The sequence below is a fragment of the Coccomyxa subellipsoidea genome (genome assembly GCF_000258705.1).
Source record: "Coccomyxa subellipsoidea C-169, whole genome shotgun sequence".
Lineage (NCBI taxonomy): Eukaryota > Viridiplantae > Chlorophyta > Trebouxiophyceae > Coccomyxaceae > Coccomyxa > Coccomyxa subellipsoidea.
The window spans coordinates 616,468-643,649 of record NW_005178023.1 but is presented as its reverse complement, the minus strand read 5'-3'; the positions used below and the strand labels follow the sequence as shown (position 1 = coordinate 643,649).

The window sequence follows — 27,182 nt, the reverse complement described above, 5'->3', positions numbered from 1 at the left end:
AGGCTGTGGCCGCATCTAGATATTGATCATGTCCACAGAACACGATGTTGCGAAAGGCCCCCCTCCTGCGTGAGACAGCCTTCTGCTTGGGCAGATCTGTACAACTGCTTCCATCACTTAATCGCATACCGCATCCGGTGCTTTGTATCTTGGAAGATGATCCGTTGACAGACCAGAAGGAGGGAAGGTACGAGTTGGGGTAGCTTGAAGAGGTGGTATTTGCTTACGTGAATGCATTCTTGTAATGTGTGATGCCGTTGCACGACCTGGGATATGAAACATGGCCGCTCTGACCGCAGAGCATCAAATGTTCTCCTGGCAAAGACGAAGGAGCCGTTGCTGTCTCAATCGCTAATGCACAACACCTCCCTTCCAAAGCAGAAGTATCAATCAGCAGGTCCGTCAGCACGGGCAGCAGTAAACAGCGCAATCCCTGAATCTACGTCAACGCACATGGCAACGACCAAAACATCTGCAGATGATGCATCCTCCCTGGCGCCGCAAGCAGCAATGCCAGGAGCAGCAACTCCTCAGTCGGGCACCATAAAGACCTTTTACAAGAGGCACCTGCCGTCCCCGCCTGCAACAGCCTTCTCCTCCAATGAAGGCGGGTACCTCATCTTTTGCACCAGCTGCAAACTTGCGCTCACGTGCTGCAGGCAATGTGAGATGGCCATTGGTGCGCTCCCCCTGACATAATGGACTGCATTCAGGGAAGCAGCTGTTCGCAGAGGCGCTAATGGATGGCACTATGGAAGGTTTCTTCAAGCTCATAGAGCAATTCCGAACGCAGGATGAGCCGGCATACTGCGGGCTGGCCAGGTATTAATCCACCCCCTCAAAAGTTCTCGTCTCTTCCTGTGCATCTGCAACTGTGAGCATGCAACTGGCTACGAAAGGTCTCAATGTTTACATTTTATGATGTGTGTGCCCAGTTTGGCAATGGTCTTGAACACCCTAGCGATAGACCCTCGGCGAGCTTGGAAGGGCCCTTGGCGCTGGTGTGTTCCCCTCTCATGCCTTCCTAAAGACACATGTTGTCACACAAGCCTGCAAGTGTATAAGTTCTTATGAGGTTTTTAAGTATGTCGCCCCTTACCACCTGCCCATACAGCACCCACTGCTCCACTAAGTTGACCATGCTCAACAAGGAGTCCGGTGTCTGAGAGCTTCTGACGCAGGTTCCATGAACAAATGCTGGACTGCTGCTTGCCCATACTACGGGTTGCAGAGGAGGGGATTGTGCTCCACCAGGCATGCACCCTCCTCAATCTGAGCAGTGGGCACCTTAATTTCTGCAGCCAGTTTTACAGCGTCAGGCTTGCTTCCTTTAAATTTGACACTTTCATTGTAAAAAATTGATGGTATGTCATCAGGCCGCCTGCTTGGCGCGGTGCAACGGAGCGAGAGTGGAGGTGAGGCAGTCCGGCAGTTTCAGCGTGGAGGATTTTAGGGAAGACGTGCAGCAGGCTTCGCAATCAGAGACGGAGCACCTCATAGTCTCCTACTCCCGGAAGCAATTCCTGCAGACCGGTGAGTATTTTCTGCAACCCCGCAGAGTTTCAGATTCTGTAAGATGGTGTACCATACCTGAGCGCTAATTATTGTGACTGCAGGTGATGGGCACTTCAGCCCTGTGGGAGGGTACCATGCACGCAGAGACCTCGTTCTCATTTTGGACACGGCAAGGTTCAAATACCCACCGGTATGTTGCGCAAATTTTCGATACACTTCATGCAAGGACAACCCTTCAGTATGCTGACTCCTGATGTTCCGTTATTTTGCTTGAGAATGTGCTTGTTAATCTTCTGCACAACTGGCAGTCGAATTTCTTGGGAATCTGTTTGCAGCACTGGGTTCCGCTGACGGAGCTCTTTGAGGCAATGAAGCGGGTTGACCCGACGACTAATCAACCCAGGGGCTACATGAAGATGGGTGCATTCCCCAGGCTCGACTCCGTGCTGTTCACCCTCAAACGACGTGGCGAGTGAGTGCCGGGTCACATCCATAATTAAGCTTCTGGCCAAGCGGCTGCATGGCATGAATTAGTCATCTAGTTTCATGCATGCCGAAGGAAGATCTGTTGCAGAAACCTGATATAGGTTGGGCCATTTCTGCTATTTCTGTGTAAAGGAACCATGCATCTCCCTGTCAGGATGTGGTGATTGCTCAGAGTTTTGGCGAAGTCTGCACAGTACAAGAAGGGGGCTGACTAGCATGAGAGGGTGGAAATGCGCAGGGGATGGCAGCAGGCGCCGAGTTTCTGGCAGGTGGCTCTGCCGCAGCTGCTGGCCTCGCCTGCGGTGCACTCTGCCGTTTCTGCCATCTCTGCTGCTGTCCGCGCGGCTCCGCTGCAGAGCCTGGTGCACTTTGTTGCCGTGCGCCAGAGCTCCTCTTGCAGGGACAGCAGCGACATCACCTGCTCCCAGCCTGCTGTTGTCACCACGGTGGGTTCTTCCTGACTTCCTGCTGCAGTCCTGCATGTCTGGCGAGCACAGAGTGTATTGGTCAGTGTCTCTGAAAGCTTAGGCATGGGGCTCTCCTGTCCTTTCATAGGCTTGAAGGCTTGATCTTGCTGGAAGTCAGCTGTCTTAAGATTCTTAGAATATTGCCCTTGAGCACAGCTTCTTATTTCTTTAGACAGTTCTAGTCCGTTTACCTTGTGTCTTACTGATTGCATGTATGTGCATTTATATGCAAAGGTAGTGGTAGCTTTGTCTGCAGCTGCTCAGTGAAGTTCGAGGGATGGACCTCCATGGCATTGTGGAGGATGCCCTGAAGGACAACCCCACATGCGATGCCTGCCATGCGCTGGCCGACCAGGCAGGCCTGCTGGCTGAACGCCTGACCATCTTCCTTCTCCTGGCGCCCAAGGACGTCTGGAACAGCATCCAAGACGCCAACACAACGGTAGAGATCCTTTACGCTTGATAATGTGAGCTGGATGCATGTGCTGGGACAGTCCGGCGTGCAGCGTTCATGTCATGCTAATCTTTGACGACGATCGCTTTCGTCTATGACAGCAGCGTTCAGCATCTGAAGTGATTGCTGGAGCTGAACGCCTTTGATAGGATCCTAGATAGCTTCGCATGAGCACAGGTGCACTTGTGCTGTGTTGGCGAGGATGGTGCAACATTGCTCTCACTGCATGAGCATTTTATTTGGATGTTACTGGCATATTGTCTGGTTCGACTGGTATGTGCTTGCGATTGCATGGAATGCAGGTGGAGGTGAGGAAGCTGTTGGAGGTAGCTCCAACCAGCATCCTAGCCACCGAGCTGGAGTACTTGAAGAACCAGCAGAGCGAGCTGACAGTGCTTGACAAGTATGACAGCTTGAATGCTGCTTGCGCGAATTGCAGCTGCGCTAGCCAGCGCCAGCTATAGCTGAGCTATAATAGCTCTGACCAGCACATGCAGCCTGCTGAGTGTTGATCCTTCCAAGCCGAGCTGGCCTTTATCCCTCCTGGAGACATGAATTTCATATCAACTCAATTTGGAATATTTGAGCTCGGACTTGTGACTCCACATGGAGCCTGACATTCAATAAAAACCTCTTGTTTAATTGCAATCGATTGATCCCAGGGCAAAGTGTGGCAAAGTCTGCGAATACATTGAGAACTCCTGCTTTCAGTAGTTGGGTAATCTTGGCATGCATGATGGACCATGCAAGATCATGGCCTGCCTGGTGTACAAGTATAGGGGTATAATTATATGCAACTGTTGTATATTAATCACCCCTAACAAGTAATCGGGTCACGTGGGGTAAGTTCAGCATAAATCTGCTTTCGGAAGCGAGCCTGTGAGTGGCGCAGAGGCTGTCGGTGGCCAATTGATACAACCTGTACAGTCGTCGACGCGAAATTGGTCGATTTGGGCGTATTCGACAGGGGACAGAGAACCATGTAGGAAAGGGCGAATGGGTGATCAACAGCCCAACGGCGACAGCTCTGCTGGTACTTCTGAGCTGACTGACCGCGTCAAAATCCCGGGTTCCTTGTTTTCAGGCGCCCATATAAACGTGCCCTTCCAAAACGGCGGCAGCGAAAATCTGAGCCCTTCAGAAAGGGCTTCTTTACAAGACAAGCTCGCCGATCAAATAAAGAAGCACCATTCACTGCATGGAGCTGTGGCAGCTAAGAGACAAGCGACGACAGAACTACTCTTCTTCGCCTCAGTTGGGGACATCAGCCGCATAAAGAGGATCTGCGAGACATGGGGTATCAATGTGAGATCCCCCTTTTAAAAAGGGCATTAATGCTTGTAGCCTTACAGTGGTAATTCAAGTTGCAAGATCTGCATCTTTCAATAAGCATAACAGTGCCAAAGTCTTGCTTGCAAGGTGAACGCTTACTTTTATGGTGCTTTTTGTCCCAAGCTCTTGTGAGTATCTTCAGGCAGGCTACAGAGGGTCACAATGAGGCTAAATGTCAGTCAATGGGCTCAAAGGGTTCATATCCTGCAGGTGGCGGACGAATCTTGCAGGGATTACGACAAGAGGACACCCTTGTAAGTCTCCTGCACCCCTCACCTTCTGGCACATAATTGTGCACCACCACCTATTCTTCGCAGCTGAAGGCCTGTATTCTGACACCCTCAGTGGAAGGCGGATCACTGGCGCCTTTAGTGGCACAATATCTGTGGAATTATGAGGTTATGAGGTTCTGAATCCTGATAATTTAATTATTTATGATATATTACACAGGCACCTAGCGGCAGCGGAGGGCTGCTATTCGGTAGTGCAATGGCTGCTGACAGAGGGGAAGTGCGAAGCCAACCCCATAGACCGCTTTAACAGGACGCCCTTGGAGGTGCCTGCCCCGTTCCCTCTTGCTCTCAGTACTCCAAAGCAAAAATCACAACTTGAGGCACCGCTGGTGCTATTGTGGTGCCCTTTGTCATGCAACCACAGATCCCCAGATGCGAAGATCACTTGCTATGAAGCTGTCTTCGCTCTGAACAGGAGGAGTGTACTGATATGCTCTGCTGCTTTTCGGACAGCAGCTGGTGCTGCCAACTCGTGGGCAAGGCATTTTACTTGGGTGCCTCATCATGCATGGCCAGTCTAGTGTCTCATCTGGATGCCTCTGTAGCCTGAGGCCTCTGTTGCTCAGGGCCTCTAGTCTCTGAAGCCTTGGGCCTTGGGGCCTCCAGCGTCCCATGTGTAGAAGACAAGCCTGGTTGTGGGCAAGGGATTTGTACAGAAGATCCCTGGCTGAGGGGGTTGTGTTGGTGTGACAAGGATGCTGTGCGGGGGGACAATGGGGAGGTGGTGCAGCTGCTGGTCAGCAAAGGCGCCAAGGTGTTCAAGGCCAAGGAGGGCCGCCTAGTAGAGCTGCAGAAGTCCCGCCTGTCAGGGTACACCTCCCATTCCTCTCCACCACCTCCATGGCCTGCATCATGCATTGCTTGTGTGTGATGAATTGCGAAGGAAAGGCTGCGGTAGGCCAGTGTAGAGCTCAAGAGGTGGCCCTCCCATCCCTTTTCACCATGAAGACACATATCAAATGTTCTTGAAGAGAGCGCCCGATAGGACATATTGCAATGGTTGTGGGGCTTTGAGTTGGCCGTCCAGCAGAAGGCCGCTGACTGGCACTGTGTGTGCATGTGTGGCGGCGCAATGATGCCCCCAAACACAATCTTGAAAAGGTTTTCCGAGAGTGGCGTGCAAAGTCTGTTTGCTGATGCTGAGACCTGAATTGCTGGCGTTGCCAGGTTTGTGAGGATGTGGGATGGAGACGACGAGGCGCTGAAGCCGGAGTGGGAGATTGACCCCAAGGCTCTGCAGATATTGGAGAAGGTGGGGCCTGTTCTGGCAGCTAATCGTTAATATTGAGGGATGACTCATACCACAGCTATTGTATTTCATTCATGTCGCATTTGACTGCTGTTTAAACGCCATGCTATTGCTCCAGGTAGCTTGAATCGCCGCGCCTTGACAGTTATTCATTCTGGACTCTGATCTGTTTGAAGGGGTGGATGTGCTGTTGTGGCTCTGGTAGCTAAGGGGCTTCATTTCCAATGCAGGTGGGCGAGGGCGAGTTTGGAACGGTGCACAAGGCCAAATGGTACGGCACCATTGTGGCAGTCAAGATCCTGCGGAGATCTGACGCTGTCGCTCTGGGGGACTTCAGGTGCACTGCCCATTTGCTAAACCATTAGTCATGCATCTGTGCGCTCATTAGATCTCACTACATGAGACCAATGGTGTCAGGCCATTGTGTGTGCAATGCCCTGATATGTGCAGGCTGCAAAGCGTCGCATGCCAGTAGCAGCCTGGTGGCTTGAGGCATGTCAAGTCCTGTGCCAGACCTGGCGACAAGCTCTTTGATGCGCCTGATTCGGCAGCCTTGTCGGCTGTGCCTAAACTGGCAAATGTGGTACCTAATTTGGCAACCCTGACGCCCAGGACGGAGCTCAACACGCTGCAGAAGGTGCACCACCCGCACGCGGTGCAGTTTCTGGGCGCCGTGACGCAGTCGCAGCCCTACATGATCGTCACCGAGTTCCTGCCGGGCGGCTCTTTGACTGACCTGTTCAAGCGCGTGCACAACGGCGCCGCCGGCTCGCCCAGCCTGCGGCGCGCGACCGAGATGGCCCTAGACTGCGCACGCGGCATGCAGTACCTACACGCCCGCAAGTGCGCCACTTCTTCGTGACTGGATATCGGGAGGTGTTTTACAACATGTGTAAAGAGTGCCCCCCAACAATATTTAATCCTTTATTCCACGCTGGCGACCATGTGGCGACCATATACCTACGTTTGGAGATCTTAAAAGTACAATGGTGCAGCTTAGGAGGCGTTTGAGTAGCTAGTATGATGATGTCTGCATTATCAGGCAAGATCAGTGGGTGCATTTTCAGGCAGAGCCCAGGTCAGGTCAGGTAGGCTAGGGTGGCTTGCAGCAGGATGTGGCCCGGCAGAACAGTCTGGTCACGTTTTGTGACAAGAAAAGAAAAAGGAAGAAAAGGGCGCTGCCGTGCGTGGGAATTGAACCGGTGCTTTGTGTGCGCAGCAATAACAAGATGTCGTGCATGCACCGCGATTTGAAGCCGGCCAATCTGATGCTGGGCGGCATTCCCCATGACAGCACGGACCGAGACATCGCCGCCGAGCTGGGCGTCGTGAAGATCGCTGACTTTGGACTGTCCAAGAGTCTCGCGCAGAACGTCTCGGCCGCGCGCAGCCGCTCGGCACTCGACCTCGAACGTGACTTGGAAGACGGCATGGAGGGCCACCAGCTCGATCGGTGCGCACTCCAAATTCTGCTAATACCATTTCTTTTACCCGCTTTTCCAGCCTTTCAAGCGTAGGTGTCTTCAAGAAGCTCTTCTGTAGAGCGCTAAAAGACTATTCCAGTGATAGCGTCGCTGCATGCCTGTTGACAGGCCAGGTATCCTAGCTCAGAAGTAAGGATCATCTGATCGCATGCTTGTTCACCCCCATCAGGGCTAGTGCGTCGTGGTTCAAGAATGATCATTCTCTATATATATTCTTTGTAATTGTGATGCTCAGATGTTGTTAGGATTGTAGATGTTGCACCATGAGGCTGTCGGGCCTGCATCACCCTTGGTGCTGAGATTCTTTCTGGTGCACAGGTACAAGCTGACTGGGGAGACGGGCAGCTACAGGTACATGGCCCCTGAAGTGTTCCGACACGAGCCCTACAACACCAAGGTGGGCCACCTAGCCATCCACCCCTGTGTACGCACTTGGGGTTGCTGGATTCAGCATTTGTTCATTTGTCAGTTTCCCTGCACACTTTGCTAAAAACCCTTGCAAGTGAACACATGGGGACATGATCATTGACGCATTTGGGCTTTCATCCTTTTTCATGCTTACACATCTGGTGACAGAATCCTCCTCTATTCACCTGCAGCACAGCACTGTATTGGCAGTGGGATGTCTCCACGAGGGAAGCGAGCCAAGTCGAGTGGCTTGCCTTATCGAGGCGCAAGGACAGATCAAGAGTGCTGTTGCTAGGGGTGTGTCCTGTACTCAGCACAGGTAGTAAAGTTCGTATAGTAAGAGCCTTTGCGGCTGCTGCGCACAGGTGGACGTGTATGCCTTTGCCATGATCGCGTACGAGTTGTTTGAGGGCGCCATCCCATTTGGCCACCTGCACCCGGTGGAGGCCGCGCGCAGAGCCGCCATGAACCACGCGCGGCCCACCTTTGGCAAATTCAACAGGTGAACGCCCCGGAGCGGCATGTCAAAGGAGACTGCACTTCATGCCCGACCTTGCCCGTACAGCAGGAGTCCAAGGGGTCTCCGTAATTGGAGAGATGGTCCCCTGTCTCAATGGCAAAGCTGGAACACTTCAAGCATTGCCTGCATCTATGGGGTCATCGCTTTGATTGCTTGCACAGCCCTGCAGTGCTGCCTGCATTCTGAAGTGCCAATGCAGACTGGGCACCCCCCAACCGTCGAGCAAAGTGCGTTTGCACACAGCACCACAGTGGCCCGTCTATACCTTTGTCTGCAAACAGGGAATGGTGCAGCAGCAACTGTGCGATTATGGCCCATCTCTCGATCTGGCATGGGATCGGTCAGTGGGGGCACCAGAGCGGGTGTCGAAATGATGTGGTCGTCCTTCTGCTTACCAGTTCACGTTTCTGGAAGCATGTATTCACAAAGGGTCACCTGTTGGGCGTGCAGGTTTGGGAAGGTGGTTCCGCAGGAGATCAAGACGCTGATCGAGGAGTGCTGGGACCCGCAGCCTGACAAGCGGCCCAGCTTTGCCAAAGCGGCACAGCGCCTGCAGGTGTGCGCTGCAGACATGTAAACCAATTGCACAATCTAGTGGGATTTAATACAACAATGCCCCTGAATAATCTAGATGTGCACTTCAATGACTTGGGTAAAGCAACTCCAACAGCATGCATGCGGCTGTCCCCCGAGCGCGCTGACTTGGTTGGTTGGGAGGCATGATGTTATTGTCAATGCTCTTAGGCTGCTTCGCTAGAGCTTGCAGCGCTTGTATTGTGCTCTCATAGACAATGTGCCGGATGCTTTAGTGGCAAAGGTGGAAGGCTCTCCTTGTAGACTGGACGACCAGCCGTATGTCTGACAGCTGCATGCAAAGTTTTTTATCTGCTGCAGGTGCTCTTTGATGCAATGCCCCCGGACAGCAAGAAGAAGAAGTGCTGCATCATGTGAGCACTGTCTTCTTGCCTGAGGTGGGGAGCAGATGTGACATCCAAATTCCAGAAGGGACAAAATTCTCGGCTTGGGGAGGCGCTAGAGCATAAAATGCCCTGGAACTTAGGGACATGGGCCACATATGATATGGGTGGGTGATCAAGGGGTGGTTGTTGCCGCTGCACCAAGTCCATAAGGCCTAGGGGCTTGGAGCATCTTTTAGCGGGCCTGCAGTAATCCTGGCGGAGGCCTTTATGAGACTAGGCTGGAAGAAATCTGCTGAGTACACCGTGGCAAATGAATGAGGGCAAGCAAGCGAGGGCGAGGCGTTGCAGTGTGACTGTGGTTGCGTGCAATTCTTTTTTGGAGGTAGCGGCTTCTGTACTAAAACCTGTGCATGAATTCTTCTTCTGACTGGCTTGACAAATGATGACGCATGACGACATGTGTTTGATTGCCAAAAAACTTAATATCGCAAGTGGAAACATAGTAAGTGATTGGATAGGCTCATCACAGGATTGCTTTTATTATCTTTACTACAAGGTGGCTGCATTAGGTGAGTGGACATGTACAGTATGGTCATCAGGATTTGTGGTCGTGTGCATGCAGTCTGCTCATCATGTTCCGAATGGTGAGCTAGTCATCTGATGGTTTTTGAGCTTGTTTGGGCATGCGATGCACCCATTGTCTGGCTTTGCAAGATGGGGAGTAATCTTGCTTTCTACAGCTGCATTGCACAGATATATCGATATGCGAGCATTTTTGACACATCAGCAAGCCCTCTATGGGAAAAATTTGGTTAGAATTTGCGCTTCAGTAATGTGGCTGGCACATTTGTTTATCATGGTTATTCTGCATGTGTAAAAATCGGTTTAGAAGTATCTCACTGTCCAATCTCCGTATAAAACTTGCATGGCGCAGCATCCACGTTTTCTCCTCATGAGATCCTTCCGCTGTCTGATCTGTCATGCTATGACACGGTACCAGACACAAAGCAGCCTTACTGCTACATAGCCAGCATGCCACGATGGTTCAGAGAACAGCGCAAGCTAGACCTCGTCAGTTTGGCGTGGTATTGGCCACAGCGTGGCTTACTCATGCGTCTTATTCTACCATGCAGACTGCATGATGCAGTCATCCTCCCACACCAGGAAAGCTACTCAAAAAGCATCAAACGGATTGATCATCCACTGTCAACCAGCAAGCTTAAGCTACAAGATGCTGCAGATGCTACAGATGCTGCATTCTGGACAAATACTGTGATGTTCTGCATCAGAGCAGCCATAGAAGCCCCTGGTTGCACACAGGAGACTTGCCATCCCAGGGGTTCTGTTCAAGAGCCTCGAATTGCATTCCCCAGGCAAGCAGGTTCCCAGTTGCTTGTCTGAGGCCATTCAGTTACTTTCAGGACTGATATCATATCATACTGGATTCCTGTTTTCACCAGCGCTCAAAGTGGTTGCAGTAGCCGCCAGGGTTGTTGACCAGGTATCGCTGGTGATATTCCTCTGCGCTGTACCACTGCTGTGCAGGCACAATCTCTGTCGTGATTGGGGCAGAAATCTTCGTCTTCTGCAGCTGCGCCGTCACCTCCTGCACACAGGCAGGCATATAAACAACAGCACCTCATGCCCATGCTGATGGGAGCAGGACACTATAATCAAACTCAGAATACCTTGATTAACTCTCTCTCAGAGGCTGCGCGTTGCTGCTTCCCCAGCAATGGCAGCAATTACTTACAAGAAAAATTTGATCTTGGGTCCTGTCACCAGATCCTCCAAAAGAAGCCCTAAAGACAGCAATTAATAGATCACATGCAGATAGAGCTGCTCTCCAAGATAGCAAGAGGATCTGCTGTCAGCTGACAGCCCTCTCACTGTGTCGCCGTGACCACGTCATCCAGAAAGAAAATTCTCAGTGGGAGATTTATCATTCCCCCTCTGGTGCACATTGGATGCCTGCCCAACTTCTGTCTTTTTGTGTCACAGTGACTGATTGCCCCTAAGACCAAAGCAATCAAGTCTCTGTATCCCTGCCAGAGTCACTCATGCGAGAAATGACCCCACCCCAAAGACACGTGTTGCCTTGGGATCAATGGAGACACATCTAGCTGCTGCAGGGCATACCTCGGCAATCCTCTTCTGCTCGTCGTCTTCGTAGTAGATGGCGCTCCGGTACTGCGTGCCTGCATCGTTGCCCTGCCGGTTCTTGGTGGTCGGGTCGTGGATGCGGTAAAAGTATTCCACCTGTACAAACACAATTTTGATTTGAAAGTCATCCATCTGAAACGCGCCTTGTATGTGTTGCAACTGGTGTGGAGTCCACTTATGTCCTGCCTGTGGCCTCTTCTAGAGGAGATCCCTGAGAATCTTGAAGGGAACACCCATATTACATGTCCCTCTGGATCCTGAGCCATAGATGATCTCTACATTGCAAGATGGACACAGGCAGGGATGCCTGATGACAGTCCTGGACGAAAGGATGCAAACACATACTGGGGGAATTGCTTTGCCAGAAGCAAGCCTTGCCAGTTCCTGAGACACGATGGTTGCATGGAGGAATACATGAGGAGATAAGGAATTGGGGGAGAGCTCACCAGGTCTTCATATTTTGCCTTGGAAGGGTCATACTCAAACTGTACAGCTTCTGCATGCCCAGTGGCTCCTGAGCAGACCTGCATCAGAATCACCAAGATGTCAGACATGCCTGTAAGCTTGGTAAAGATACATTCACAGCAAAGGACCTTCCTTTGCCTCACAGCAAGCATTTGTGTCCAATTGCCAGTCGGGCATAGGCACAGTTGGGAACAGCATAGTGGCTTTTCGTGTTCTGCATTTGGGACATACCTGTCTGTAATTTGGATCCTTGGTCTCCCCGCCTGTGTAGCCCACCTCACTCTTGAGGATTGCCCCCTTGAAGTGTTTGTTGAAATAGTGCTCCACACCCCAGAAGCAGCCCTGTGCAACGGCAATCAGCCGCACACTGTCAGATCGCCTTGTATGCGTAGTTTTCAGAGTGTCACCGCTAAATCGATAGTCTGCTAGAAAATAAGTGCACCTTCTCAGGAGCAGATCAGCCTTTGTACAACAAGCAAGGGACAAGGATGAACTTCGTGACAATAGAAGCAAGCCTTTTTGAACATCAAAGAGTAATCAATTGATCAATTGTCGCACAAAGGAAGGAAAGTAGCCCATACCGCTGCGAACGTGGCTGTTTTTGCCTCAGACATACTTGCGGCAAACGCTCTTGCAGGGACGATACCAGCTGCACAAATCAGAGTCACAAATGATCCTGCCTTCAATCCTCCACGGGAGCCAATGCTGCCTGATAATCGTCTGGACGCTGCGACTCCTGCAGGGCCAAGTGATCTGACAATGCGATCGGCCGATTTGGGCAAAGCCTGGGAAACACGCGGCTGCACTGAACTACAAAGATTGGTTGATGCAGTGAGTGGACGCACTGGAAACATTGCCGTAAAATATGGAGAGTTTGTGCTCTTCTGTCGTGGCTACGTTTCTCGAGAAGACTTCTCGATGATCTAATTACGAAATAACCGAGGGGACCGGCAAGGCCAATGGGGGACAGCAGTGCAGCTGGAGGGCCCAGTTGACATTTTTCAGAGCTGTGTGAGATTAGAAAGCTGGTTCCATGCACCTTAGGGGTCCCCCACAGATCACTAAATAGTGTCCCTTATAGGAAACCTGTGCAACATGGTGAGCCTTCACCAACCCAACCCGCAGCCACAGCAGCGCGCACGGCAGGCAAGCTCAAGCCGCAAACTTGAAACCCAAGTGGCCGACTGCAAGTTGCAACAGTTTGACCACAGCAGGTAGCACCGCTGCAGCTGCGTGATACAGTGCATGTGGGATGTATGGGCTGCGAATGTGCTAAGGTTTTCATAGTGGATCCATACTTGTCCTAGGCTGACTCAGAGCCGTCACAGTCACTAGCCAGCCAAAGATGTGAGTGCGCACTGGCAGTACTACTCCCATAGTGACTGTACGCATGCGCAAAAGGACGGCGCAGGCGTGCACAGGCACTTCTTTGTATTTCCTTGCAACGTTCAGGCTGGCAGTCACTGTGCGACAAATTGCATTCTGATGAAGCTAGAAACCTTGTGCGTCTCGCACGCAGTCACCACAACTGTTGAACTCTCTGCAATGCATTACTACTTCTGTAATACACCCCACGCAGTAGTACATTTGTTGAAACCTTGCAGGCTCCGGCAGGCCAGCATGATCCGATTCGATGAGTCATCATGCTGGATGCATGTGTCACGGTTTGCACAAATCGTAGCAATTTAGAGTACTTGAGGCTGCATGCAATCTCTGCTGCTGATCAGTATGCTTCAAGCACTGCTAGATTCCAAGGGTTGGTGGTGTTAAAATAACACCGGTTTGTTTTTTGGGTGGCGCCTGGGGCCAGTCTACTCCTTCTTGGCGGTCTTCTTGGGCAGCAGCACAGAGTGGATGTTGGGCAGGACACCGCCGGAGGCGATGGTGACACCGCTCAGCAGCTTGCTCAGCTCCTCATCGTTGCGCACAGCCAGCTGGATGTGGCGGGGGATGATGCGGGTCTTCTTGTTGTCGCGGGCAGCGTTGCCTGCCAGCTCCAGGATCTCAGCTGCCAGGTACTCCAGCACAGCGGCCAGGTATACGGGGGCACCAGCACCCACACGGCTAGCGTACTGCAGGATAACAGCACAGGAACAGTATCAGTTACTGCTTTTATTCAGTTTGATTGTGGCACAGTTCAGTTCAACACCATAATAGGCCAAGGCTCTTTGACTGACTCTATGCCAACACAATCAGCACGGCAACCACAAATTTAACAAAGAATATGCACGCCAGAAGCCTCTACGACACCGAGAACAAGTACAAGTGCTGCACACCTCGATTTAACACCAGATGGGAACCTTCGAGAGGCAGAAAGAAACACCTCTAGCTTAGCCTGACAACAACGATAGAAGCGGTTCTCACCTTGCCCTTTTTGAGGTAGCGGGCGATACGACCCACGGGGAACTGCAGGCCGGCCTTGGTGCTCTTGGACACCGACTTCTTGGCTGTCTTTCCCTTGCCGCGTCCAGACATGATTGCAAGCTTGTTGGGGAGTTTGGAGGACTTGAAAGAGTTGGGAAGGTGCGGATTGATCTCTGAAAGCTGAAGCGTTCACTGAAAATTATGTGAGCAACAAGCTTTGAGGTTTCTGCTACGTGACCGGCCAATCAGCGAGCAGTATTCGAGGACCACAGAAGACAAGTTTGGCACGAGGAATGCTGCGTTTTGATTGGCCCGCGCATCCACCCGGAATACTTCATCCTCCTGTTTTGCCCAAGAATTTCCAAAACGATTTCAGCTCCTCGTAAAATCATCCGCAAAGCTCCTCGTTCCTCTTACAGCAACCCAGCTAAGTAGCCATGGCTCCCAAGGCAGAGAAGAAGCCCGCCAAGAAGGTCGCCAAGACCGCCAAGACCGGTGGCAAGAAGAAGAGCAAGGCCAAGGTCGAGTCCTTCAAGATCTACATCTACAAGGTCCTGAAGCAGGTGAGCCAGCGTCTTGTGCTGCGAAAAATCTATCTGGTTGCTCGCTGTCTTTGAGCATGCACCTGACACATCGTTGATTGTTAACCACAGCATCCCAAAGGCCACCCAGTGCTCCCATATCGCTGCTGCGAGAATCACAACGTGTCATTGCTTATTATTAGAATTTTGTATTGTTGCCTGCGCACAATGCAAAGTGGTCAAGAAGTATGGCACTTTGACAGCATCACAGGTCTGACTGCATCAAGTACTTGATAGCTGACTGCGTGTATCTGTTGTCCTGTAGGTCCACCCGGACACTGGTATCTCCTCCAGGGCCATCTCAATCCTTAACTCTTTCATCACGGACATCTTCGAGAAGATTGCCACTGAGACCGCCCAGCTGGCCCGCTACAACAAGAAGCCCACAGTGACCTCTCGCGAGATCCAGACCGCTGTGCGCCTCATCCTGCCCGGCGAGCTGGCCAAGCACGCCGTGTCTGAGGGCACCAAGGCTGTGACCAAATTCACCTCCGCCTAAGCTGCCTGCTCTCCACATAGCAGCGCAAAAACAAACCGGTGTTATTTTAACACCACCACTCAATGGAAATTTTTCTCTTGCAGCGCCTGCCACACATCTTGCAAGGGCACTCAGCATGTGGAAAGCTTCATCCACTAGCGCTACCAATATTGCAATTCTATCATAATAAGCTTCAGACATCGTGCAGATCTGACATGCATTTCACATTCTAACGTTTGTTCAAGTACTAGTGCAGTGCAAACCCCTTGAGGCTGCTGCAGCAACAATCGTCCTGTCCATGCACAGCCTGGCATGTTGCCATCGCAGCGCATCTGAGATAATGCTTTACTGTGGATTGGGTGCCAAATTTCAGCTGTGAAGGTTCCAGACAGTCACAGCTCTGGTAACACAGGCCTTTATTCTGATCAGAACGCATTGAAACCAGTGCAGCGCATAAATTGATGCTGCTGGTGGTGTATATTAGAGAGGCATTTCAGTGGTGGGGGATTTGCTGGGAGACCAGCGAAATCTTGGAATGATTGTGTGAAAGCTGATCTTGATGCATATGAAACTGGTCTCGAGTATGACTGGTGGAGAAAATGCAGAGACAGTGGATTCTGGGAGAAATCTTGAAAAGTGCTGCTGGAACGCACCTAGCCTGTCGTCCAACACCTGGCATTTTCCTGACATGGTTTGTCAAGATGGATCTGTCACAGCAGTGCTCATAGATGCCCTCAAAGGACAGCAGCCTCTGAGAGCCTTCTCTGCTCCGCAGTGCGAATGCCCCGCGAGGGGTAAATACTGATCAGAACGGTTCATAGGATCTGCACTTAATATTACCCAAGCTCAGCTGAGTGCAATGTTTGGTGACTGCAATTCAGAGTCAAAATGATAATTCTAATTCATGTGATTCCAAGTAAGTTACTGCCCATCCAAACGTCTTTAAAAACCACTTTACCTGCATTGTCAGCTGTGCAATGATTCCACGCGTGTAATGATGAACAGATCCTCCGTTCAAGCTGAGTGTTGATTGAAACATCAGGGTGCTGGATTTTAGCTCACTGCTGGAAGACGGCGATCTGAAATATCAGGCACTACTGTGCCAGCCGGCTGTCTGCCAGGCGCCTGGCAGTCGTTCAACAGATATTTCTCATGGGGAGCTATGCCCCACATTGCAGCTACAGGCTTAGACCTATCTGGCTATACACAGCAGGAGTGTCCTTCAGCGAGTGCGACTGGCCAACCAGAGACTCTTCCTGCCTTTACTGCAATGTGTAAATTGTTACAGAGATCCCATTGCAGATCTTAGCACCTTGCAATGAAATCTTGTGTGCTGTGCGTCGGGAGCTGGCAGCTTCACAGGAGACAACCAATCAGCTGCCACGCGACTGCATTGACATATTACAGCTGTACATGAGACATGTCCAATGCAGAATCGGGTACCCCCCGATCCGTCAGTGGGAGCTGCAGAGAAGTCCTCAGACAACGGCAGTGCCATTTGAAGACTTGGACAGGCTGTCACTGCTCATTCAGATGTAGACCAGATGCAGCATTCTGCCTAAGATGATGCTACACTTTTTGCTTAACCCCACAAACTGTACAATATTTGATTGGGCTGACTAAATCTCACCTGACCAGGACAGCGCTGATCCCCATGGTGGCCAGCCATACCTGGACACCACTCCAATCTCCATAGTGCAGGCCTGCACACTCTGATCTGGTGCTTTCGTTTTAACAAAATACAAAAGCAGCAATTATAGATAAGGAGAACCACATGAGCTGCTTCACACCCTGCAAATTCATTCCTCACACATTGAAAAAAGCAATTTCCTGATACAGGATCAAAAGCAGGGCATCAGGAAGATAAAAGAAGTGCAATCAGCAGAGCTTTTCCAACATATGGTGGTGTTAAAATAACACCGGTTTGGTTTTTGTTTGGAGGCAGGCAGCTGCAGCAGCTGTCTAACCGCCGAAGCCGTACAGGGTGCGTCCCTGGCGCTTGAGGGCGTAGACCACGTCGAAGGCGGTCACGGTCTTGCGGCGGGCGTGCTCGGTGTAGGTCACGGCGTCACGGATCACGTTCTCAAGGAACACCTTGAGCACGCCCCGGGTCTCCTCGTAGATGAGCCCACTGATGCGCTTGACACCACCACGGCGAGCCAGACGCCTGATGGCGGGCTTGGTAATACCTGGGAAGCAGTTATAATAGGATTCAGATAATCACGCATATAGAAGGGGATTTTCCACAATTCTTATAAAGCAACAGAAGCAGTTATCAATTCTGGTCAGATGTATCAAGCAACCAAAACAGAAATGGCACAGGCAATTGCTCATGGCATTTGAGCATCCATAGTAAGCAAGCACACAGTCGTAGAGGCAGGCAGAAGGCAGTGCTCACCCTGGATGTTGTCACGGAGGACCTTGCGGTGGCGCTTGGCACCGCCCTTTCCGAGGCCCTTTCCTCCCTTGCCGCGTCCAGACATTATTGCTTGCTTTGTTGAGTGCTTGGAAGTTGCTGAAGAGATTTGTGGAGATGGAAGATTTTGATGAAATTGGCAGAGTTGGAATCGTTTTAAAGCGCACTGGGCTGGCACACTTTGTTTCAAAACTGGTGTTCTGCACCCAACACTCCTGGCTGCTGATTGGCTGCAAGCTGCTGCAACCAATGAGAGTGCAGTATTGTGGTGACTAATGTCTCAGAATGGGGAGATGTTGATTTTACATTGAGACTTTGGCTTTGACCTGCACCCCAGGAGGCACCCGTTTCCTCATCACCTCCCCTTTGCTCAAGCCTGCACAATTCTGCTTCTCCTGCAAAACATTCCTGCGTCCACCACTTCTTTGCATTTCTAGACATCCACAGACAGACGCAATGGCTCGCACCAAGCAGACAGCCCGCAAGTCCACCGGCGGCAAGGCGCCCCGCAAGCAGCTGGCCACCAAGGCCGCTCGCAAGTCCGCACCCGCCACCGGAGGTGTCAAGAAGCCCCACAGGTGTGTGAAGGGTGCAACGAACTTTCCCTTTAATACTTGATGGGTGCTGCAGCCTGTTTGACTGGCAGGCAATGTATGTAGCAGTTCTGTTGTTAGGGATGCGTTTCGTATTACTGCCACTATTCGCCATTTATGCCACATATTTTAGTGTTGTCTGGGACATAACAGCAGCGTTAATTATTGATGTTCAATGTCAAATTGGCTACAATCATGCCGTTTTCTACGGTTCAATCACAAATGGCTGTGAGTCTGATCATCTCTGTTGCTGGCCTGCAGATACCGCCCTGGAACCGTGGCTCTGCGTGAGATCCGCAAGTACCAGAAGAGCACGGAGCTGCTGATCCGCAAGCTGCCCTTCCAGCGCCTGGTGCGTGAGATCGCCCAGGATTTCAAGACCGACCTGCGCTTCCAGAGCAGCGCAGTGCTGGCCCTGCAGGAGGCTGCTGAGGCCTACCTGGTGGGCCTGTTCGAGGACACCAACCTGGCCGCCATCCACGCCAAGCGCGTGACCATCATGCCCAAGGACATCCAGCTGGCCCGCCGCATCCGTGGCGAGCGTGCTTAGATCTGTCCAGCGCACCCCAAAAAACAAACCGGTGTTATTTTAACACCACCATCCTCTGGAAACAAGCTTCCTTCTCTTCATTCACTTCCCATTATCCAAAAAACACTCATTCTGCCGAGCTCAGTGCTGGATCTCCCACGCTTCGCACTTCTGTTCACATACTGCAGAAAAAATAGTTTCAACCTCAATATTGCAGTCTGCAGCTTAATTCCTCTAAAGACAGCTTGCTCATTGCAGCATTGGGGATGAAATGCAGAGGTCTACTGCCTGTGGCCATTATAACTTGCATGTATCATACATGATGTGCTCATGCATGGTGCTGGCATCGCCATCAAAGTCAGCATGGAAAGAAACGTTCCATGCCATTATCAGGCTTCAATCACATGTATGATGAAAAGAGGAGCTGGAGACAGTCACTAGTAGTGTCGCTCGAAGTTTTGTTCAACACGTGCACGCAAACGTGGCCATACATGATGTCTAAAAAAGATCTTTTAGACGTCCACACAGGTGGACTCCACAGCACGCGCATAGCGAACTATCGTATACTGGCAGTCCTCAACACTCTCTCAATGGCAATGCCCATCAGCTCTGCTAAATTCTAGCAATCTTTGGGCCTTCAAGAACAATCTGCTGTTCGCTAGCAGAGCATCATGTATATGAAGACAATCTCATGACTGCCACAAGTGTCATAAAGAGGAAGCAATGCCTTCACCCTGACTATGCGCACCGTTGAAACGTTCAAATTGAAAGGACGACCTTGCTACACGGATGCATAGCAATAGCCTATTGCAATAGCCAATAGCAATAATCCGGTCCAGCTACCTCTCCAGTTGACCAAGACAAAGTCTGGCTGCCTGACCAACTAACAACGCTCAAAGACCTGCAGGTTGAAACAATCCATGCATGTGCCAAATGAACAGAGACAAGGGGCAGCCCCAGTGGCCGCATGGCCAATTGACTCACTTGAATCTTCATCCTTTGTGTAATTGTGCCAACAAAATCTCTTCTCTGACTCAAACTCGATTTCTGCGTTGCCTTCAGTAAACATTTTGCAATCATCATCCTATTTCCCATAATCCCAGGGGAATCGTGGTAGAGATGCGGTAATCTTGGGCCGCAAGTGAGGCCGCGAGGCCAATCGGCCCTGATGGGTTTGTTGCAAATCATCCCATCTCTCAGGGGCGTTATTAACATGTTCCATCACGCCAAGTGATCACAAAGGCAAATTGACTTGAAGCCGATTGGCCACCAAGCTAGTGGATCTGGGGCGGGCGGCTGTTGTACATGGCGATGCGAGCGCCCCATTCCAGCAGCTGGGGGCTGCAGTCCTGCGGGTGCAGCTTCACCTCTATGAAGCACAGCTTCTCCTTGTGCTCGCCCTCCACTGCCGCCAGTGTCGCCTTCAGCTCCTCCTCTGTCCTCACCTGCACAAAACACTCCAGATCTCAGTGTCCAAGCCTGCCCGAACGCTGCTATTGTGGGAAGGTACTCTTCAATCAAACACCCCACATGCAACCGGCATGGTACACCATATGCCCTCTCTCGCATCGCTGGCGCTCGCTCTGCCTGTATGTCTGCATTCCTCTCTCTGAATCACTGCATCCTCAATAGCCAAGCCCTGACACCGCGCTAGTATAATGGAAGGCACTAGCACAGATAAACAACCAAAGTAACCGATACCGCGAGCGGCAACAATCACAAATCCATGGGCCATTCTCAATGCAGGGTCTCTTGACACCTAGTCCCCCATCTAGATGTCTTTTCCTGTTTGGCAGACCAGGGCGAGCAGTACCAGGGCTGACACAAATTGCATCAGTGGCAGGCAGGTCAAATTCTGCAGGACGTTTTGTGTGCCACACTAGATTGAGCAGTCCACATTAAACAGAGTTTGTGAAAGGATGCTGACATGCATGATGCCGCCAGGAAGGCAACTGTGTGCTTGCCTTGGCTGTGAAGAGGTTGTCGGAGCCTGCCTTCATGGCAGTAACAAGGGCAGTGTAGTCCCAGTCAGACAGCTTGTTATAGGGGCCCGGGTGGATCATCTCCTCAATCGCATAGCTGCTGTTGTTCAGCAGGAAGATGACCGGATTCACCCCCACCCTGATCATCGTGGACACATCCTGCAGCAAATCATGGCAGAGAGGCGCATGACTACCATTGCCGCAAATCACACCAGTACTACTCGTCTTTCAATTGCATGAAGCACTGTGTGCAGCTACCAATGCTGCAATCCTGATCAGGCCACAAGGTGCTTGCATGTAAAGTGGATGCACGAGCCTCCTGATATTGCAAGGAATCAGCAGCTTCCATCGCATGTAGAAGAGCTTTTATCGGACCTTGAGCAGGACCCCGCACCTGTGCACCGATCTGGAAGCAGCCGTCTCCCACAAAGGTGATCAGGCGCTTCTCCTTGGAGCGTGCGCCAACTGAGAAGCCCAGCGAAGCGCCCACAGACCACCCGATGGAACCGTACTGCATCTGTGACTCATACCTACGCCCAGACAACATGCAGCGCTAAGACATAGAACAGGAGCAGGCGCAGCATACATCTAGGGAAACACTGCATGCATGTTCGCAATGTGCTTTCAAGTATTCCTGGGGATTCATTTTGTGATTGCTGCATAAAATTCACTGAGCACCGCTTTCCTGAGAGGCTTCTCTCATCTCTGGCGCTCGCTTGGCCTTCATGTTTGCATCTCCATTCGGAGTGACCGACGGTCATGTGCAGACTCTGGTCATGCGTAACAAAATAGCTGTTTGCAATGGGTTCATGGAGACATGGGACAGTGAGGCACACCCAGCGCCATATGGGAGTCTCAGCCGCTGCGTCCAGAAGATGCAGTCTCCCGTGTCTGCCATCACCACGTGCTCCGATGACAGGAATTCCTGCACACCAGACGTCCAGTGAAGCAAAGGCGTAGCAGAACAGGCGCCACATGACATGCCTCCGACATCTGCAGTGCAGTTACAGCCTGCGCCCAAGGAGTGCATGCAGCTCTTTGGCTTGATCTGCAGGGGATAAATCCGCATCCGCATTACCGCGGCGGAGCAGAATTCGACATCACGGTTCCCTGCCTTTTGCATAGCCATTCTATAACTCTCTCTGCACACAAGTGGTTCAGCTTCTTTGCTGCATGCTCGGAAGGCATCGCCTCAAAGCTTGCCCAATCAGCAAGAGAGCTGTTGATTGACTGGACACCACAGTGCACCCAGGAGTGCAGATGCTCCTGTTTCGAGCCTCACCTGCACATTGTGGTAGAGCACGGCTGCCTTGATGGGCTCCTCTGGTCCCTTAGTGAGGGGCTCAGCCTCGGGTATGAACATGCGGCGGTAGTTGTCGATGACCGTGGGGTTGGGCTGCAGCTTTTCGCGCAGTGCGTCCAGGAAGTCCCCCATGTTGACGCAGCCAAACTCTTTCTTTCCCGCCACAGTCACCCGGAAGGGGTCCACCTTGACCATCTTCTCTGCATGGGATTAATCACACACACTCACCCACCCATCGCTCATGTCAATCTTTATGCAGATGGGGTAAATCACACACATTCACCCACCAATCGCTCATGTGAAACTTTGTGGTTCATTGCTGCAACGGATCCGGCGTTGCTTGTTATGACAGTATCATGTCATAAAGAAACGGAAAATGTGCAGTGACAGCATGAATTAACTGCTGCATGCAAGTGGCAGCCTAATTGACATCCAAACGCCGGCGCACAACTTTGAGGAGCGGTTCACAGTTGTGAGCATGCATGCAGGCGAGATGCAGGCGACCACATTGTGTGGTGAGAATTGCAGCGGCACAAGTGGGTGCGATGATGCGAGGGGGTTGCACCTTCGCTGATGAGGGCAGAGAAGGCGACTGTGTTGTAGTCATTGAAGAGCGGGCCGACCATCAGGTTTGCAGCGGCAGAATCTATCACCTCTGCAGTGTAGGGGCTGCTGACTTGCCCCCAGTAGGTGCCCACAAAGAGGGGATCAGTCTCTGGGAACAGCCCCTGCAGTACAGCTTGGGACCTTCAGAAGGTCAAATTGTTCATGCATGACATACCTAAGCACGTGCATGCTTTCCTTGATTTCCTTGATCTGCTGCTAAGTGCAGAGGTCAAAATGATGGGCACACACGAGAGGATACCACCACACATATCAGGATGCACAGCCAAGGATTTCAACATGACATGCGATGCTGCATCTCTTTGTCTCTCCATCATTCTGACCACTATTGCAGGCATGGATACTGCAGAGCTCTTTCAGGGACTGTAGGGAAGGGGTGTAGAGCGCATGCCTTGGCATTGGGGAGAACAGCTGTGGCATACTGCGACGCCTTTGCAAGCTTCACGGTTGCCTCGATGGCCCTGTATGGCTTTGCTTGCGGCCCCACCACAATGACTGCCTTGGATGCCTGGAAACACAGCACAATTGTTCTCACCACGCCAAGCTGTCCTGCATTGTCCTCTCTTCCGAGCAAACTGGATCTCATCACACGTTGCCACGCTGTACGCCCACTGTACTTGGTCCCCAGAGAGGCACACGCACCAAACGCAATCTCCCTCAACAACGCCGCATCCCCATCATACCCAATGTGCAAGGGTGTACCGGTGCATAGGAAGGCAGCTTACCTTGTTCAGGAAGTCAGCTGCGGCCTCTACGGCGGCCTCCAGGCTGCTGGAGTTGGTGACGTGGGGACTGAGGGAGTACGGGACCGGCTGCGCAGAAAACAGGGGGGACTTCTCTGTCGCCATGTTGCTGCACACCTGCACGCCACATGGCAGCGAGTACATACACAGCATGTTCTGTTAGACACTGTGTCTTGATCTGTGACATGATGTCCTGATGCAGGGTCAAGCTTCAACATGAAGAGCTTTTCAGTATGCTTGGGGAGAAAGCCACATGAGTCTTGAGTATTGCAGCTTAAAGCCATTAAACCCACAGCCCTTTGGCCGAAGGATCTTGCATGGCAATGCAACGCATGAACAGCCCATTGATCGGATTGCCAACCTGAATCTAGCAGTCAGGCCTTACCTGGATAAGCACTGGCTTCTTCCGCAGCAGAGCCTCTGAGATGGCAAAGTCCACCTGCTCATTGGCCGTCTTGGCATGCCGGATTGTCACTTGCGCACAGGTCACCTCCTTGAAACACCTGCAGAACAGAACCCCAGGGCAGCATCACAGATGTGGCACAGTGCGCATGCATGCGTGCCCTCGCTTCCGGGCCATGACACAGTGTGCCTGAAGGGCTGTATGGTGGCACTGCAACACTGTTTGGCTTGTCAACGCGGCTTCATATGTTATTCCGCGTAAGTAAATGACACATGATGCGGTGTCGCATGCGGCTTCAGTGGTGCCATGTGGTCTTCTGAGGCACTGCCTACCTCAGCTCCTGGCTGAAGTCCACCTCGCCAATGGTGTGGTGCAGGATCTTGTCGCCCCCAAAGTCGTTGCTGTTGGGGCAGCCGGTGATGCAGATGAGCGGCAGGTGCTCGCTCATTGCACCCGCCACTGCATTGATAACGCTGAGGCCTCCCACTGTGAAGGTCACCACGACACACCCCACGCCTTTTGCACGTGCATATCCATCTGCCGCATACCCTGCACGCAAATACTGTTCTCTCACAGGTTGTGTGAAACCACCTAGGAATCAATGCAAAGTGCTGATCGATAAAATTTGCTGACATGATATAAACATCTGGCATAAAAATGCAAGAAAGGTGTCTCATTAATGGATCTATGCGTCACGGAAGAGGCACCATCAAGAATCTCTTAGGCCTAATATTGGACATGCCGTGTACCGGCATCGGCTGGCGCCGAGAGATTTAGTAGGCCGAACGCGGTCGTGAAGAGTGCTATAATCCGAAACCTAACTTCGAATAATTTCATGCATGCATCTGCCAGAATGAGGAGAGAGATTGCGCATTCACAGGGTAGTAATAGGCTTCATCCTCTCACCTGCGTTCAGCTCGTTGCAACAATGGATCATGTTCAGTCCTGGTTCCGCGTTGAGCTGATCAAGTAAGCTCATGTTGTAGTCTCCTGGAACACAGAAGAAGTCTGTGCATCCTACTTCCACCAGCCTTGTGGCGATGAAATTGCCCAGGGTTGCCGGACCACTAGTTGCGTCCATTCTGCCAGCAAGGACGAGACAATTCAAGACATAAGTATCGAGGTTTCTTGATAAGGAAGTAATTACGATCCGACTGCCAGGTGAATCTGGTTCGCCCAGTGCTCACGTCTGAGGAAGCTGGAGGGCCTTTGTCATCTGTTGTAATTCTGACCCATTTACGTGGGGCTTCGGGGGCTGGTTTCTTTGCTGGTACCAGCAGCACCATTTCCCCCTCATCTCTTCATGAAGACTTAAAGGAGGAGGATAAAGGATTGCACGTCAGAGGAGGAAAAAACTCTCATTGTGCAGTTTGTCTTCGTTGACACGGCATGCGCATGGCCGCATGCGTGCATGATGATCACTTAGTGGCACCTGACCTGAATTAGAGCCAATATGAATGATTTAACAGAATCCGGCAATGATGCCCCATACGAAAAACTATGTTACATGAACAGCGCCCAATCACGCAGGGCAGCTGCTACCAGTGGTTATGCTTCTAGACTCTGCTCAGAGCATGTGCACTTCCATTTGCATGTGTCTAGCCGATGCCGTGCACTCCAGAACCTTCGGCACGGTGCCAGTGTGACAAACACTGACTCGCTGGCTCAGTTAATAACAACCCACGCCTACAAGACAGATTGCCCGGTAAGGCAGCGCCCGCGGAGCAGTGCAGCTGCTCAGTTCATGACGCGGACGAGGTTGTTGATGTAGTCCTCACGGTTGCCGTGCTGGCCGCCCTCGATGTAGTGCAGGCGCTTCTTGGCGAGGCCGCCGCGCGCGGAGGACAGCTTGAAGGGCCACAGGAAGTTGGAGGCCTGCTTGAAGGCGGGGCCAGATGTGTAGATCTCGTGGATCAGGTCCTCGATGCAGATGATGTTGTGCTTGCCCAGCACCTGCGAATGACACAGAACCACCACGTCAGCGCTTGCAGCGGACAGCATATGGCTGCAGATATGCCCTCAAGTGATGCCATCAACAGGCGAGCCTCATGTGCATGCTGCAGGTGCACTCCTGTGGGAATTGGTTTTGCAAAGAAGGAGCAGAAGAGAAGACACAGGAAGTAGTACACAAACAGTGTCAGGCTCATACAGCAATAAGGCTGCTGCAGAAACATCGTTGCAGACATTCAGGAGGCCCACCTGCTCAATGATGGAGTTGTCTGTCAAGGGGATGCGGGACTTGTTGACCTGCAGCAGCACAGCAAGAGGGATCAGAAATCAGGATTCAATTGAGGAGCCCAAACTGCTACAAGCCCAAACTGCTACATAACCTATTTTCCCAAGGCAAGAGCCTCCAGGACAATAGTACTGCTGAAAAGCAGTCAGCATGACATGATCTCTGCCGCAAGCGCTCTCAAGCACAAGAAGGCGCGCCACACCTTTCCGTATCCGCGCTTGTAAATCAGCTCCTTCACAGTCTTCAGGTTGGGGTAACCCCATGTGATGTAGGGCTCCACCCTCCTCAGCATGTTGATGGTGGCCTTGTTCATCTGCACACCGCAACGCATTTGCTTCAGCTTCATAAAGCCTCCTGATGCACATCACTGCACCATTGCTGACTAGTATTTTTATGTGCAGCGACCAGAGAAAGCGCAATGCAAATCAGCCTCAAGACTCACCCTGATAAAAATGCCGTTGTGGATCTGACGGAGACGCAGGAGCTGCAAGATCTTCCTGGTCTTTGGGTGCATGTCGTTGATACCGCGGATGCGCACAACAAAAGCCACCTTGGCCTCTGGCTCAACGTAGAAGCCACCGTTTGACTTGGCCTCCCTCTTCAGCCTGATCAGGTCCTTCTCCTGATGCACAAAGCAAAGCGTTAGCGGTGCACTGGTGAGCATATGACGATGCAATCTCCAAAATTGAAACCCATAGTCAGACACTGGACAAGCTTCCTCATCTGCTGAACACAAAAAAAGAGGACAACAGTACTTAGCTTGGAACAACACTGCCTTTAATAGTCACAACAAAGAACAACGGAGGCTTCCCTTGCAACAGCAAAAGCAATAAATGCTTGCAGAACGAGAACGTTCTTAACACAGCATAAACTTCTGCGAATGCTCGAGTTTGCACGCTATGCACCTGATCCCTGTACTCCTTCACGTAGCTCTCTGCTCTCTTGAAGATCTCCTTGCGCTGATCCCTGGATTTCTTCTTGGCGTCCCCAGCAGTGGCAGCCTTCTTAGCAGCCCAGTCCTCATCGCGCTTGCGCTTTTTGAGGACGGACTCTGGCACGGTGCCAGCCGGCTTTGCAGTCGCTGGCTTCTTCACCATCGTGCCCAGTCGATGAATTGATCTTGCTACAAGACTGCCTGCATTGATGTGTAGCAGCCGCCTTCAGAGGTGGGTTA

At 51.7% G+C, this 27,182-nt stretch overlaps 10 protein-coding genes across 10 annotated transcripts; 5 read left to right on the top strand and 5 right to left on the bottom strand.

Moving 5' to 3' along the window:
• Positions 1-712: 712 nt before the first annotated feature.
• On the top strand, positions 713-1,991 carry COCSUDRAFT_19902 (hypothetical protein; the record flags this gene model as incomplete). The annotated part of the gene is made up of 6 exons (XM_005643605.1): positions 713-822; positions 936-1,001; positions 1,182-1,242; positions 1,377-1,533; positions 1,617-1,705; positions 1,851-1,991. Coding segments are annotated over 6 exons (624 nt in total), but the record flags the coding sequence as incomplete, so codon positions are not given.
• A 1,927-nt stretch (positions 1,992-3,918) lies between these two features.
• COCSUDRAFT_19891 (kinase-like protein) lies at positions 3,919-8,785 on the top strand (the record flags this gene model as incomplete). The annotated part of the gene is made up of 11 exons (XM_005643604.1): positions 3,919-4,227; positions 4,465-4,508; positions 4,705-4,810; positions 5,242-5,357; positions 5,715-5,799; positions 6,060-6,133; positions 6,409-6,639; positions 7,016-7,309; positions 7,599-7,677; positions 8,054-8,190; positions 8,659-8,785. 11 exons carry the CDS (start codon positions 3,919-3,921, stop codon positions 8,783-8,785), a joined length of 1,602 nt encoding a protein of 533 aa, XP_005643661.1.
• Positions 8,786-9,286: 501 nt separating this feature from the next.
• Positions 9,287-10,017, top strand: COCSUDRAFT_34359 (hypothetical protein). Its single transcript, XM_005643603.1, has one exon. The coding sequence runs from the start codon at positions 9,789-9,791 to the stop codon at positions 9,942-9,944; it is 156 nt and encodes a 51-aa protein (XP_005643660.1). The 5' UTR covers positions 9,287-9,788; the 3' UTR covers positions 9,945-10,017.
• Positions 10,018-10,027: 10 nt separating this feature from the next.
• Positions 10,028-12,617, bottom strand: COCSUDRAFT_34358 (peptide methionine sulfoxide reductase). Its single transcript, XM_005643602.1, has 5 exons — positions 12,338-12,617; positions 11,988-12,098; positions 11,738-11,815; positions 11,268-11,387; positions 10,028-10,734 (listed from the first exon to the last, which is right to left on the bottom strand). Exons 1-5 carry the CDS (start codon positions 12,368-12,370, stop codon positions 10,582-10,584), a joined length of 495 nt encoding a protein of 164 aa, XP_005643659.1. The 5' UTR covers positions 12,371-12,617; the 3' UTR covers positions 10,028-10,581.
• A 950-nt stretch (positions 12,618-13,567) lies between these two features.
• On the bottom strand, positions 13,568-14,231 carry COCSUDRAFT_19898 (histone-fold-containing protein; the record flags this gene model as incomplete). The annotated part of the gene is made up of 2 exons (XM_005643601.1): positions 13,568-13,828; positions 14,121-14,231. 2 exons carry the CDS (start codon positions 14,229-14,231, stop codon positions 13,568-13,570), a joined length of 372 nt encoding a protein of 123 aa, XP_005643658.1.
• Positions 14,232-14,575: 344 nt separating this feature from the next.
• COCSUDRAFT_9232 (putative histone H2B) lies at positions 14,576-15,197 on the top strand (the record flags this gene model as incomplete). The annotated part of the gene is made up of 2 exons (XM_005643600.1): positions 14,576-14,683; positions 14,967-15,197. Coding segments are annotated over 2 exons (339 nt in total), but the record flags the coding sequence as incomplete, so codon positions are not given.
• Positions 15,198-17,141: 1,944 nt separating this feature from the next.
• Positions 17,142-17,662, bottom strand: COCSUDRAFT_59597 (histone-fold-containing protein; the record flags this gene model as incomplete). Its single annotated transcript, XM_005643599.1, has 2 exons — positions 17,142-17,368; positions 17,578-17,662. 2 exons carry the CDS (start codon positions 17,660-17,662, stop codon positions 17,142-17,144), a joined length of 312 nt encoding a protein of 103 aa, XP_005643656.1.
• Positions 17,663-18,051: 389 nt separating this feature from the next.
• Positions 18,052-18,738, top strand: COCSUDRAFT_38357 (histone H3; the record flags this gene model as incomplete). The annotated part of the gene is made up of 2 exons (XM_005643598.1): positions 18,052-18,173; positions 18,450-18,738. The coding sequence occupies 2 exons, from the start codon at positions 18,052-18,054 to the stop codon at positions 18,736-18,738; spliced, it is 411 nt and encodes a 136-aa protein (XP_005643655.1).
• A 1,253-nt stretch (positions 18,739-19,991) lies between these two features.
• COCSUDRAFT_38356 (pyruvate decarboxylase) lies at positions 19,992-24,853 on the bottom strand (the record flags this gene model as incomplete). Its single annotated transcript, XM_005643597.1, has 11 exons — positions 19,992-20,157; positions 20,671-20,858; positions 21,094-21,229; positions 21,536-21,624; positions 21,982-22,202; positions 22,568-22,730; positions 23,018-23,134; positions 23,352-23,486; positions 23,755-23,872; positions 24,105-24,321; positions 24,679-24,853. The coding sequence occupies 11 exons, from the start codon at positions 24,851-24,853 to the stop codon at positions 19,992-19,994; spliced, it is 1,725 nt and encodes a 574-aa protein (XP_005643654.1).
• Positions 24,854-25,509: 656 nt separating this feature from the next.
• Positions 25,510-27,105, bottom strand: COCSUDRAFT_20022 (60S ribosomal protein L7; the record flags this gene model as incomplete). Its single annotated transcript, XM_005643596.1, has 5 exons — positions 25,510-25,725; positions 25,972-26,019; positions 26,211-26,321; positions 26,451-26,630; positions 26,914-27,105. The coding sequence occupies 5 exons, from the start codon at positions 27,103-27,105 to the stop codon at positions 25,510-25,512; spliced, it is 747 nt and encodes a 248-aa protein (XP_005643653.1).
• Positions 27,106-27,182: the final 77 nt, after the last annotated feature.